Consider the following 13,843-nt stretch of genomic DNA (forward strand, 5'->3'; position numbering starts at 1 on the left):
GATAAGGAAGAACAAATATTTCTGGTGGTATGAAAATCAAGTGAGCTCCCCCACTTCAATTCCATTTTTTGGGTTTGTTTTTTTTTTTTTTTTCTTTAAATTATATAAGATTGTTAGAGCATCAGGACGGGTGTCAAAAATAGGAATTATTAATGAGGTATGCATTCATACTGTTATTGCATGAGTCACATTTTAATGCATTATATATCGGTTACTGTTTTTCCTGTTTTTTCTGTTCTTGTTAGGAGTCAACAGTTAACTGAATACTGTAATCCTGTGGAAAGATACTGTACAATCAGGTAGCTCTGTTGCCATTTGTACTTTTGGAGGAGTAATGGATTAAAAGTAACTTGTGTTTTGTATCTTAACTAGCTAGTGTCATTTCGACTATGAAAGGACACCACACAGACACAGCAGATGACTTCTACAATGTACGGTTATTGTTTCATGAATTATTTACACAGAACTTCTGTTCATCCTACATCTGAAAATAATTACATAATCTAATAAATCGTCACGAGATGAAATAGTGGAATTTTTTTTTCTTTTGTGGTTTTATTTAAGAAGATACAAGAATATGACTGGGGATGTTATTTGTTAAACGTGCATAAGTGTTCAAGTTTAGAACAATAAGAATTAGTAAAATTGGAAAAAATCTAAAGAGACATTTCAGAAAGCTAAATCAGGAAGGCTATGAAATGTTACTGGCACATTTTTAGTGGTGTTTAACAATTTCTGCTAGAATAAAAGGAATGTTGGAAGAGAGGAGAGAAAGTTATGAGTGCAGTAAGTCAGCCTCAACTACTTGGTAGGTAAAAAGAGATGATGAAAGTGGGAGAATAAATACGTAAATGTTGAAGTAGAAATTTTGAGAAGTTTAAAAGACAATGTTTTAACATTTAAGTTGTGATAAAGAAAGCTCATTAATAAATTAATTTTGTTTCCGCTTAAGATGTCAGGATTTTATTAAAAGCCACTGCTTGGGTGAAAATACTTCAATTTTTGTCAGTTTGAGTTATTTTGGTTTTTGGTTTGTGGTCCGGTTTGAGTGTTTTTTTGTAGTTTTTTTTTGTGGATGTTTTTGTGTTTTTTTTTTGGGGGGGGGTTGTTTTGGTTTTTGTTGTTTTATAAATGTGGTATATTAGAATTGTACTGCACAGTGGGAGCTTCTGATAAACAATGTAATAAAGAAATTGCAGAATGCAATGTTTATTTATTACCCTTTTGTTTATTTGTTTTGGTAGTGGAAATCAAATGCGTGTCCCTTCACTGCAGCCATAGAGGGAAACCTCTAATACTGTGGTTTAGAGACTTGATTTTTTTCCTGAAATGCTTCAGCAGCCAATGACAGAAGGAAGGTGTCTTGTTACATTGTTAGGAAAAAAAAGTGTTGCAGCCAAAGAGACGCCATGAGAAAGGATAAAAATAAATTCTGGAATGGTATTTCTCTGAAGCATCAAAAGACTGGCTCCACCAGGTCACAGTGTTTCTTTGTATGTAGTACTGCCTGGAGCATTCTGGGCACCAGCAGTATGCAAAGGATACTCTTTGATTCTTGCCAGCTAAACAAAAAGGTAAAATTATTAGGGCAAATTCACTTCCAGAATACAGTTTTTTTTCTTGTATTTGGAAGCTTGTCTGTGAAAGACCCCTTAGAAGTGTACCGTAGTTGTGTCTGATATGTAAGGCTTTTTCTGTAATTCGTGAGCATGAAGCTGTCAAAAGCCAATTGAACATTGCTTTTGTCCTCTTGTATTCAAACAAGTATGACTGCAGTCAGTGCAAAATGTGAGCTGAGATTGTTCTTGTGTAGCATTATCCTGTCTTTTACAGTATCTAGACAAAAACAGTAGATACTGTGGGAACAGATGAATTCCTGATGAGTGTCTTTTATTTGGTGAAGTCTGTCAAATAACCGCATGTGGGAAGTTGCCCCATGTGTTGATCATGTATGGGGTTTTTCTATTCACCTACTTACCAGAGTAGGGTAGCCTTTTAGGAACTAATCTTGTATTTTCTTTTGTAAGAAATTGGTCTTTACTCATTTCCTCCTGTTATACAAGGTAATTCATAGGCTGAAGAAGCAAGGTGCAAAAACAGCTGCACAGGCAAAGGCAGATGATAATCTACTTAATTGTTTGTATCTCAGAAATTCTTCTTTATGACCCTTTATGACCTATTACTCAGTCATGGCTCCCGAGTAATACTCCTGGTTTTCTCTTCTTTATAAGCATGTGAAATGAGCAGATATGAGAGTAAAAGTTCGATTCATTTAGAAGGAGAGATAAGAGCATATAAAGTGGTACCCAAGAAAAACACTTAGAAAGGTAACAGGATTTTTTCCATGCAGGTATTACTTATCTAAATAATGTTTCATTACTTCTGTGGTAGATGACTTTGTAGACTACTCAGGTGAGTTTGCTGCTTAGTGATTGATGCAGTGTATTTGCTTTTGGTTTAAAGTCTTAAGTGGGTCAGTTGTGGGGATAAGTAGTTAGTGTGCAAGTCTGATTGAGGATAATCTGTCTGATTATTCTACAAAGTATGCGAAGTAAATAGATTATTTGAGTATAAAATTTCACCTCAGCAATATGAAACAAACATTTGAAATAGCTAGTTGGACTTACGTGCCTTCATTCTCCAAATTACTGGAAAATTCCCATTCCTAACAGGTCCCAAAGATCTTTGATTTTACTTTGCAAATAGACATTTGCTTGCCAGTTTCAACACAATGTATGATGAAGTAAGTACTGACACAGCGTAGCTTGTGTACTCAAAAATCAGATGAATTTAAAGAGCAGGAGCTGAGCCTTGAAATTTTATGAAAGCTTATATTGTAAGTTATAACTCAGTGCCAATAGGCTACTTCAATTCTGTAGAATTTCTAAGGGTGTTCTTCAAATATAGACTTTGTCTTCATAAATATTAAACAAGTAGTAACAAACTGGAAGGAAGACTGAAAAGGAGCTGCTTAAATTTTGTGAGGATCTGGATAGTGAGAGGGAGGCAAACAGAGTAGCTGATGCTTTCCATGGTAGTGTGGATTCATACCTTTTAAATGATCTCTGCTAGAAACAGTTTCTTCCTGAAATTGTAATAGTATGTCTGAAGAGCAAATATTTCCTGAAACTTCTTTGCTTCAATGAAAATTGAGCCTCATGTCTGGCAGGTTCAAAATATGAGAGAGGGGAGTTCTTCATTAAGAGGAGGTTTCTTAATGTCATTATCCCTTCCTTAATGTCTTCTGATAACAAACTTGAGAAGGTTAAGCACTGAGTTGTGTCTCTTGAAAAAAAAATATAAATTTCTGAATGTGAAATTCAAGCTTAGATTTTCTTTGGAGGAAATGGTAAAATTATTATGAGTCTATAAGCTTAGGTAAACTTTGATGAAGATTGATTCAAAGTGCCACTGCTGTAGAATGAGTCTCTGTTAGTTATCTTGTAAAAAATAAACAAGTACAGTATGGTTTTGAGATTAAATTACCAGTTAGCACTGTTTTAAATACAGTCTAGTTCTAGAATTTTTTTTTTTTTTTTGTCTGGCTGGTTGGAATTAATAACATCTGAGGCAAAAATCCAAAGTATGAGCATGAGGTTTCTGTATTTTCTTCCACTTATCAATTATTTTTTTTTTCATTCTCTTTAATTCACATTCACTTTCTTTTCCATGTTTTTAAAGGCCATTGTTAGAAAGTATATAATTCTGTATATTCTTTGAATTCTACTGTGGCTGAGTATGAGGTACAACAAAGATAATTTTTTCTTTTCTTGAGAAAGCGAAATTTTTAGTGTGGGGAGAAAAATTCCTGCATACCTCCCTACACTATTTACTACACATCTTCCATTCTTGGTTGTTAGTTTTCAGTATTTGCTGCACAGGTTAGCTAGATTTCAATACCTTGCCTATGCTGAGCTGGTTGCAGGGTTTGTTCTTGCTTGGACATACTTTCCGCTATAGAGTGCGGTATGGTTTTCTTTGTGGTTTGGGGTTTTGGGAGAGTTTGTTCATTTTGTGTGGGTTTTTTTTGTGGTTTTGTGATTTTGTCTGGGGGGGTTTTGTCTGTGTTTTTTGTTCATTTTTGAGGTTTTTTTTTTTTATATTTGTAACAGTGTGGAGGTAGAAGTAGTGGCCAGAGTGATAAAACAAATTTACTACATGTGGAGGAACAATGTATAGAAAAGATTTGGAGATGGTACTACAAGAAATAGAACAATAAAAATATATGCAGGGAAGGTGGGAATAAAATAATGTTAAATTAGAATCATAGAATCATAGAATTGTTAGGGTTGGAAAGGACCTTAAGATCATCTAGTTCCAATCCCCCTGCCGTGGGCAGGGACACCTTACGCTAAATCATATCACCCAAGGCCTCGTCCAACCTGGTCTTGAACACTGCCAGGGATGGAGCATTCACAACCTCCCTGGGCAACCCATTCCAGTGCCTCACCACCCTTACAGGAAAGAATTTCCTTCTTATATCCAACCTAAACTTCCTTTGTTTAAGTTTGAACCCGTTACCCCTTGCCCTATCTCTACAGTCTCTAATGAAGAGTCCCTCTCCAGCATCCCTATGGGCCCCCTTCAGATGCTGGAAGGCTGCTATGAGGTCTCCAAGCAGCCTTGTCTGCTCCAGGCTGAACAGCCCCAACTTCCTCAGCCTGTCTTCATATGGGAAGTGCTCCAGTCCCCTGATCATCCTCATGGCCCTTCTCTGGACCCTTCTCTCACAAGAGCAGAGTAGAGGGGCAGGATCACCTCCTTCGACCTGCTGGTCACGCTCCTTTTGATGCAGCCCAGGATACAGTTGGCTTTCTGGGCTGCAAGCGCACACTGAAGCCAGCTCATGTTCATTTTCTCATCAACCAACACCCCCAAGTCCTTCTCCGCAGGGCTGCTCTGAATCTCTTCCCTGCCCAACCTGTAGCTGCGCCTGGGATTGCTCCAACCCAGGGATTAATGCTTTTTATATGATTTAACTCTGATAATACTGAAAAGGCTAGTTTATCAGCTATTAAGCTAGTTGTCAAATGTTAAAACATAGCGCAGCAGAAGGGTTAGAGCAGAGAGAAGAATGTGTGTATTTTGAGAAGATGGTACTCAAACTGCTACTCATGCTCCAAAAATTGCATCTTCCTTCTGAGGTTATAATTTTGTGAAGTTTCCTTGCCCTGCTTAACCCTGCACAGCTGCTTTGTATGCAGGGCTGTTATGCATAATGCCTGTGTTTCTTCTTGCGGGTGAGTTGCTTTGAGTTTAGTGGTGATAGGTACATTTTTTGCTCTGATTGTTACATGCAGGTTTAAAATCAGCGCTTGTTGAATTTGACTTCAGATACATTGTTTTACATGTTTTCCTTAGCACATTTTCTTGCTTTCTCTTGCTTTCTCATGTTTGACATACATGTGAACCAGCTGTAACCATCTGCAGTTTGAAAACCCTTGTGCATGTTGTCAGCTGTATTGTGGAATAATCTAAAGGTATATCCTCATCTAGGTATTTTTTTGTTTCTTAACATATTTCATTTGGCTTATATATTACAAACAACAGTTGCATTTTTGGTTGCCTCAATAGTTATTATCTTCATGAATTCTGAAGTATTTTGAAGTATTTTATTACTTTTTGGCTTGATTTTTGGTATACTAAAAGTGCAAGTGAAACAGTATTCTAATATCTTCTTAATAATTACAGATACAACTTCTGCAAATGACTGTTTTTTGTCTAAGCTTGACTGAATGATTTCCATTTAGTTGTGCATTTACAGGCTCCTTTGTTTACAAGCAGCAAGATAGTCAGTTCCTCACTTGTGTTACTGTGTTGTATTGTCTTGCAGTTCTGAGTATGATTAAAGAAGTAATGAAATTAAAATAATGTCATAAAACTACATATATCAGATGGTTACATTTTACAGGTCTGAAATGTACAGGACTAAAATCTAGTACATGCATGTTCTTTTACAATTACTTTTTGTCTATTATTATTTTTTTTAAATAGAGACTCACAGGACAGCAGCAGGAAATAAACAACTTAATACAGAGAAAAAATGCTGTGGATGAGGAAAATGCCCGTTTGAAGAATGAATTCTGTAACTTGAACCAGAAATTTAAAGATAAAAGCCAAGAACTTAAGGTATATTGACTTGTACATAGTTTCATAAGACTGTAGCTTTGAAGTAGTTCTTTAAGCAGTGTCAGCCTTTGCGGCGCAGAAAGTGACAAGCTTGGAGAAAAAATTGCCTTAGGCCTTGCTATACCTTACCATTTTCTCACACACCATCTCCGAGGAAGATGCTTTAAAGCCAAGAATCCAAGCTTTATAACTTTCAGATAAATAGTTAATGATGGAAATGAAGCTAAGAAAGTAGGAGTGTGAAGATGTGGCTTCTTGTAATTAGATTCTGATGGGACTGGCATTATTAATTGATAAAGCCGAGGTCTGGGAGGATATGTCTGTGTGGGTCTCAAAAATAGCTGGGGACAGCATCAAAGGCAGCTTGATCAATTAATGGGCTCTTTGCAAATGTGTGCTCATCAAAGCTGTCATCCAGCTAAAAAATATGGCCCTTCCACCTGCATGAAAGAGGCCAATAAAAGTACACAGGTGACCTTGGCCATCAAATATAGAAGAAGCTGCTGTGAGGGTAAAACTGCACAGTTTATATTTGCTGATTAGTTCTCACTTTTTTGTTTATCGGCCCTTGTGGTACTGTTCTACAGGACACTGAGGAGTGTGCACAGAAGAAGGAAGAGCAAAACAGACTGGTTATAAAAAATCTGGAGACGGAAAATCAGGGATTAAATACATCCTGTGCTGACCTGCTACATGACCTGGAGAAACTGAGGAAACAGGAGACACAATGGAAAACAGAAAAATCTGGCAATGATGCCAGAATAAAGGTATGAAGTGGAATGAATGGATTCATGGATGTTATTTTAGAATTAACTTCTCCAGACATTTGCACTACGAGTTATTTTCTTTAAATAACAAGTTATATATTCAAATCTACCAGTGGGGACTTGCATTCATTTACATTCCTTCGCTTAAGACCCACAGCTTTTTAAAAATTGATGTTGCAAAGCTGGAATCTGACTTCAAATAGTCATCTTAAAATGTAATCATTAAAAAATGGAAGATACTGTATTTTAAGACTAAACATATATACGCAAAATAATAAGAGTTTAGAAGTATTATTAGTCACGTTTTTATTCTCAGTGTGTAATTTACTTACCTATAATTTGGTTGCAGCAGAATTGATATCTGTTGGTTTGGAAGAACACTTTAAAATTTCAACTGCAATTTTGAATAAATTGTGTCCTAGCCTCCAGAGGGCTCCACTCTCTGAGAGACATTACTGTTGCATATAATATATTAATATTTTAATTATATATATATAATTATATATATAATTAATATATTTAATATATTAATATAATATATTAAAAATGTTAAAAAAACATTTTCGCTGTTTATGATAAAATGAAAAATGAAGTAGTTGAATACAGGGTACAGAATATTGCATGGTTTTTTAAAATTATTTTTTGTTGTGTTTGCTGGTGAAAATTGGTAAGTTCTTTAATTCCTGTAAGAAATAAGTCACAAACGTGTTTAATCAAGTGCTTGATGGCTGCTTATGTGCAAGTCTAGTTTGCAGGTTCTCTTTATTTTCATGGCTAATGAATGCTTCTTGGTTACTCTATTTACATGGCTAATGAACAATTCTGTGCTTTTCTACAATATTGAAGTATGTGAATTTCTGGTATATTCAGTGTAGAAACCTTTTAATCAACATCTTGCCCAGAAACATATTTTTTGCTCCACTAGCAATTCAGTGGTTTTGTTGGCTGTTCTAATTGTTGTGCTGATGGAAAACCTTTGTAAGAGCTTCATTCAAATTTGTTAAAATGGGGAGTAAAGTTCTTGCAAATTGAGGCCTTTGGAGTGATTATGATGAAAGGACTATAGGATTCCCAGGACAACAACTGGTTTGTTGTTACTTGGGATAGAAAATCTAGTGTGTACTAGACTAATTTTTGTGTGTACAAGTTTCACATGTAATAGTGAATAAATTACTGAAAATCACTGTTACCCACATCTTCAATGAAAACAGAATAATGTTTAGTGTATCCATCTTGCTGTTTGGTCAGTCATGGTGAAGAGAGAAAGGTGCGTCACAGCCATGTAATTCCAGAGATGGAAATAAAAAAACATTGGTGTTTCAGAGTGAGGTCACAAGCAGGTCATGTTGGAGTCTAAAGCATGACAGAGGTAACTTCTTGAGATGGGTATTCCCTGAGATAACTAGGAATGACACACAGTTGGATCTGCTATTCACCAGTGATGATTTAGGAGGTCATAATTAATGGCTGCCTTGGCTATAGTGACCATAAAATTGTGAAGGCCAAGATCTTCAGAAGATGAAGGAAGCCGAGTAGCACAATACAGACCTAGAATTAAGGAGATTGCTCAGGGAACTGGTAGCTGGAATCCCATGAGAAGCAGCACTGAATGGTAAAAACAGTCAGGAAAATTATAACGTCTTTGAGGACGGCTTCTTAAAAACCCAAGTGTGGTCCACCCTGAGAAGTGGGTGTATCAGGAAGCCATCTTACCAAACAGAATTAATCACCAAATTCTAGTGTAGGGCAGGGGTGGAAAGAAGTATTCAGGAAGTAGAAACAGTGAAAGCTACAAAGGAGGAGTTCAAAAGCATTGTTTGGGCACTCAGCAATGGAATTAACCTACCTACAATTGAGACTTGCAGGTGATGTCAGGTGTATCAAGAGTTTCTTGCACTATACTAGTAAAAGGCAGAACAAGGAAAACTTTCTTTTCTTCCTCCTCCTCTCCCCTTGCCTCTCTTTTCTTTCTTTTCCCTTACCCCTTCCCATTTCTCCTTGCCTTTTTTCTTCTTCCTCTTCCTTCTCCCTTTCCTTATGCTTTTCCTTATTTTTCCACCATTTGTTCTGTAATGTGAGACAAGTGACTATCTTTGCTGGTAGACAGAATTAGGTGAAGATGATTATTTTGCAAGGCTATTGCAAGGATTGAGAAGCAATTAAAAATACTATTTGCAAGTCAGAAATGTTATATCTGACCGATAGGAAGTAATAATTTGTTGTCTCATTATTTTTATCCATATTTTGTAGAATAATAATTTGTAAAAAACACACACAGTTTTTTTTAGTTCATCCCTGTTTTTACATACACTTCTGTAAATATTTGCTTGAAAATGTAAGTAGTAGTTTGAATAAATTTCTCCCTCTGCTCCTGGCATTACCCATTACTATTGTTGAACACTCAAGAATCAATATTGGATGCCAGATTGGCTTTAATAGGATGCTTATAAATAATAAAGAATAATAATTTCCTTATGTACAGAGGCCAAATATGACATCAATACACTGCACAATATGGGGCTGCAGATTATGGTGTTCTAATGTATACCCCCCAATATATCATGTCCCTGAAACGCTTTTAAAAAGCAACTTATGAGTGAATTCAGTAATCAAGTTGTATTGTTCTCAAGTGATTGTAAATGTGTTTACAGATAAAAATAATTTGAATTCTATCCCCCTGCAAAAGTTAGTTCTGCCTCTCAGCCTTGAGGTTGGGAGTTGAACTGTCGTCTCTTTTTGTACATGTTTTTCAGTAATAAATACTATCTTTAACAATATTGTGGGTGGTATTGTATACAGATACTATTCATATTAGTCTCCTATATCTGTGGAAGAATAAAATGAAACCTTATCAATGTGAGCTACAGCAGCATTGTTTTTAAAATGTGTATTAGATGGTAGAAATGCTAGGTCTAAATAACAGATTCTTCATTTGGAAAAGTAGCCTCTGTTTAAAGACTGAACCAGGTGTTACTAGCCCTTTCCCCCACTCCCACCCCAGTCTTTAAACCATTTTCTCTGCAGAAAAAGACTGTTTATTTCCAGACCTACTGCAAGCTGAATTGGGGTATAAAATCTAACTTTTTCAATTTGAGACAGAAAGCTGCTATGGCTAGTTTGTCCATCTAAGGAATATTCCTTTAAAGACTTGTCATATTAGCCAAAATCTGAGTGAGACAGGTAAATAGGAAGAGACCTGGTAAGATGGCTAAGAGGGTGGCAATAGTATTTTATTATTTATCTTACAAATACATTTGTCCCATATGTACCTTCATATAAAAAAAGTAAGTGCAAAAAATTTATATTGCTTTCTGCATTAAAGTAGCTCTTGAGAGTTACTCTTCTGTGCTTTCTACAGCTTACATCAGCTTTTTGTATCTCCTGAAAGTGCACAGGTGAAAAGCTGTCAATCAGCCACCTTTTACATGGATGTATATCCATATTTATGAATGAATTAGTTGTTTGAGTTATTTTGTTCTTCTTTGGGTGAAGGATACTTAAGTTACTGTTTAGTAGTAGCTAGTAAAGTACTCTCTAAAGTTCCTGAAGTCTGAATGTGGGAGCTTTTAAAGAAGCATGGAGAGGTGGTGTCTGTAAAATTGAACATTGAGAAACAGCCGTCTCTGTCAAGAGGGGCCTGGAATTTTAGTACCATTGAAAAATGAGAGCAGTATTGGGATGGGACCTTGAAAAAATACTCTCACATCTGTCATAATACACAAGAAAAAGGCCTGAAAACAAATTTACTGTATTTGAAAGTGACTTTCTAAGGATCTGAGGTTACAAATAACAAAATCTTAGTGTTAATTTACAACTGTGCTGCCTCATGTGTTGTCTGTGTTATGCTTTTAATGTTTGAACTTCTTTTAAATTCACCCTTTCTCTGATTTTTCTGAGTTTATAGTTCTTGGGCTTGAAGTGATCAAAATATTCCTGTAATGTTTAACCTGAAATTATTTTTCATTCTAGTTAGGATCACTATTTTTCATGGCTAGAAATAATGACTAGACTTATTCTTTGCGCTTCACTTTCAGTACTGTTGTAAAGAAGTATCATATCTTTTACTGTGCCTTGTATTTTTCTCTGAAATGCACGTTTTCTTTCTCACATTATATTACTGAATTATAAGATGTTTTGACTTACTGTGTTTTACACTTCCTTTGCTTTAATATGCTTTAAAAAAAAGTTCCCTGTAGGTACAATTAAAATAAGCTTTACTTTGTAAATCAGGTTTAGGAGGATTTCTATTTAGTGAATATTCAGTCTGCATGTTTATGCAATGAAACTACCTTCTCAACTACTGTATCAACTAAAAAGCAATCTAATAAATTCCATGTGCCTTTAAAAATTGAGATACTGAGAAATTGATTGTAAAAGGTTATAGGTTATTTCATACTCTTAGATTTCTAGTACAAAAGATCTATGAAATGCCTCACTATATGGTGTTTCAGTGTATCAGCTATTTGTATAACAAGTCCCTCCTTGCCCCTGTTTCATGTTTTGCCCTTTCATTAATGCTTCCAAAAAAATCAAGGTTTCATAATCGGTTCATAAGAGGTTGAACTGATAAGTTTGTTAGTTGAAGTCAAAATCTGAAGTCGTGTATGTCATAAATAGGGTGAAGCACTGACAAATACTCTTTTTCTGTTTTTAAATTCTGCCATTGTGTCTGATGTTGTATTTATGGCAGAATAATTTGTAAACTATTCTTTGTATTTTACCCTGCAATGGGTCATGGGAACTTGAAGCATTGGAAGGATCAGGTTTTTTTTTGATCTCTACCATGAAAAAACTCTTCAACCCTATAATGTGGTGTGAAAGATAGGCAAAAAGGATTTATTCACAGAAAATCTGAACTATTATCACTTTTGTTCACACAATACAGTAGCTTTCAGCTGTTGTGGAAAAAGGAAAAAACACTGAGGAGAAACCCTAAGATTATTTGGCTGCAAGTTACAGATAATTTTATTCCACTTCTTCATTTTTATGCATTGATATAATGAAGTATTCCTATCATTCTGAAATCTTCTGTTATCTCAGAAAAGAATAATTTTTGTTACTTAGCCTTTGAGGCATCTTTGCTGAAAGGGAAAAATGTGCATTTCTTTATTTCTTTAAGTCTGTGTGTAAATGGAAGATAGAATAATATACTATTGGCAGTAGATTAAGGATTTTATCCTCCTATGAGGTATTTATTTTAAGTTATTGATCAATCCTGGAATATTTCATAGAGCTATAGAAAGGTTTGGGTTGGAAAGGGCCTTAGAATCATCTAGTTCCATCCCTTGCCATGGGCCAGGACACCTCACCCATGGCATCCAGGGTTCTGTCCAGCCTGGTCTTGAACACTGCCAGGGGTGGAGCATTTACCACTTCTTTGGGCAACCTGTTCCAGTGCCTCACCACCCTAACAGTTAAGAACTTCTTCTTTATATCTAACCTGAACTTCCCTCTTTCAGTTTGAACCTATTGCACCTTGTCCTATTTCTAAAGTCCCTGATGATGTGTCCCTCTCCAGCATCATTTGCCTTACTGAGGGCATGTGATTGTGAGTAGTATAATGTCAAAACTGTTGCATATCTGAAACTGTGCCTTAGATTTTGCTGTATTATTTCTATTTCCATTGTTGCCTCAAAAGACTCTGGGAGAATAGTCATATGAAGCTTCTTAAGGACTGAAGTGCTCTTCTAAGCTGCTAAGCTCCCAGAGAACTCTAGTAAGGTCACTATGTAAAGACTGAAGTCTTGCTTGAGTAAGCTGCCTTGCTGCTGTTTTTCCTAGATGCGCCTTCACGCTTGTAGTGGTTTCGGCTGGGGTAGAGTTCATCTCCTTCCTAGTTGCTGGGGCAGTGCTGTGTTTTGGGTTTAGTCTGAGAACAATGTGGGTAAGACACCAATGTTTTAGTCGTTGCTCAGTAGCACTTACCCCAGTCAAGGACTTTTCAGTCTCTTATTCTGTGTCAGTGAGGAGGGGCACAAGAAGCTGGGAGGGAGTAGAGACAGGACACCTGACCCAAACTAGCCAAAGGGGTATTTCTTACCACAGCATGTCATGCCCAGTATATAAACTGGGGGGATTCACCCAAAAGGGATCAGTTGCTGCTCAGGTTGGGCTGCGTATTGGTCAGCCAGTGGTGAGCAATTGTACTGTGCATCGCTCAACTCGAATTTGTTTTTATTTTTGTTTATCCCTTCACTATTTTCTTTGGGGTTTATCCCTCCTTCCCCCTTATTGTTGTTGTTACTATATTTTTACTTTATTTCAGATATTAAGCTTATCTTAACCCATGCATTTTACCTTTTTCCAATTATCCTCCCCATCCCACTGCAGGGTGTGTGGTACTTAGTTGCTGGCTGGAGTTAAGCCACGACAACAGTTTGTTGGCTAGCTTGTATGGTATGGCCTACTGTAAATGGCAAACTATTACTTGTTTACATTGTTTTCAGTGAACATTTCCAGAATTTTTCTTGTATGCTGTTTCTTTTCCTGAAGAAACTGTTCTTTCCATTGAAGTGCAAAATCATGAGATACTTAACAAGCAGTCTGAAAAATTAATTTGTATCTGTGATTCTTAGTTCATATGCACAATATTGTGCAATTTTAGAGAACTTAACACAGTGAACGTATAACTTCTCTGGTAGGAGTAGGTGTTTTCTGTTCGATTTCTACACAGAAAACAAGTTTTAATCAGATCAGTGGTTATATACTGTACTATTGCTTTGCGAAGATTTCATTCAGGATTCTCCTTCAACATGCAGCAGATGAATTAAGGAAAACTTCCCACAGTAAAGACTAGGTGGGCACCTAAAATTTGAGATGTATCTTTTTTCTGGTATTAAACATTTTTCCTACATCCAGACTTGCACATATATCTCTATATATTTGGTTAGACCACAATAAATATATGCGTGCATGTTCCTATGTCTGTATATTTTGATAAAAAGCAG

At 36.1% G+C, this 13,843-nt stretch overlaps 1 protein-coding gene across 3 annotated transcripts in view; it reads left to right on the forward strand.

The window, feature by feature from the left end:
* Nucleotides 1-13,843, forward strand: part of CNTLN (centlein) — a 190,209-nt gene that overhangs the window by 36,919 nt on the left and 139,447 nt on the right. For all 3 annotated transcript variants that reach the window (XM_057406298.1, XM_057406299.1, XM_057406300.1), the window contains exons 4-5: nt 5,995-6,129; nt 6,717-6,896. In XM_057406298.1, coding sequence (XP_057262281.1) covers nt 5,995-6,129; nt 6,717-6,896 — 315 coding nt within the window. The remainder of the gene's footprint in view (nt 1-5,994; nt 6,130-6,716; nt 6,897-13,843) is intronic.

Source organism: Pezoporus wallicus, unplaced genomic scaffold (genome assembly GCF_028554395.1).
Source record: "Pezoporus wallicus isolate ANWC-B61680 ecotype Strahan unplaced genomic scaffold, APGP_CSIRO_Pwel_v1 contig_2132, whole genome shotgun sequence".
Lineage (NCBI taxonomy): Eukaryota > Metazoa > Chordata > Aves > Psittaciformes > Psittacidae > Pezoporus > Pezoporus wallicus.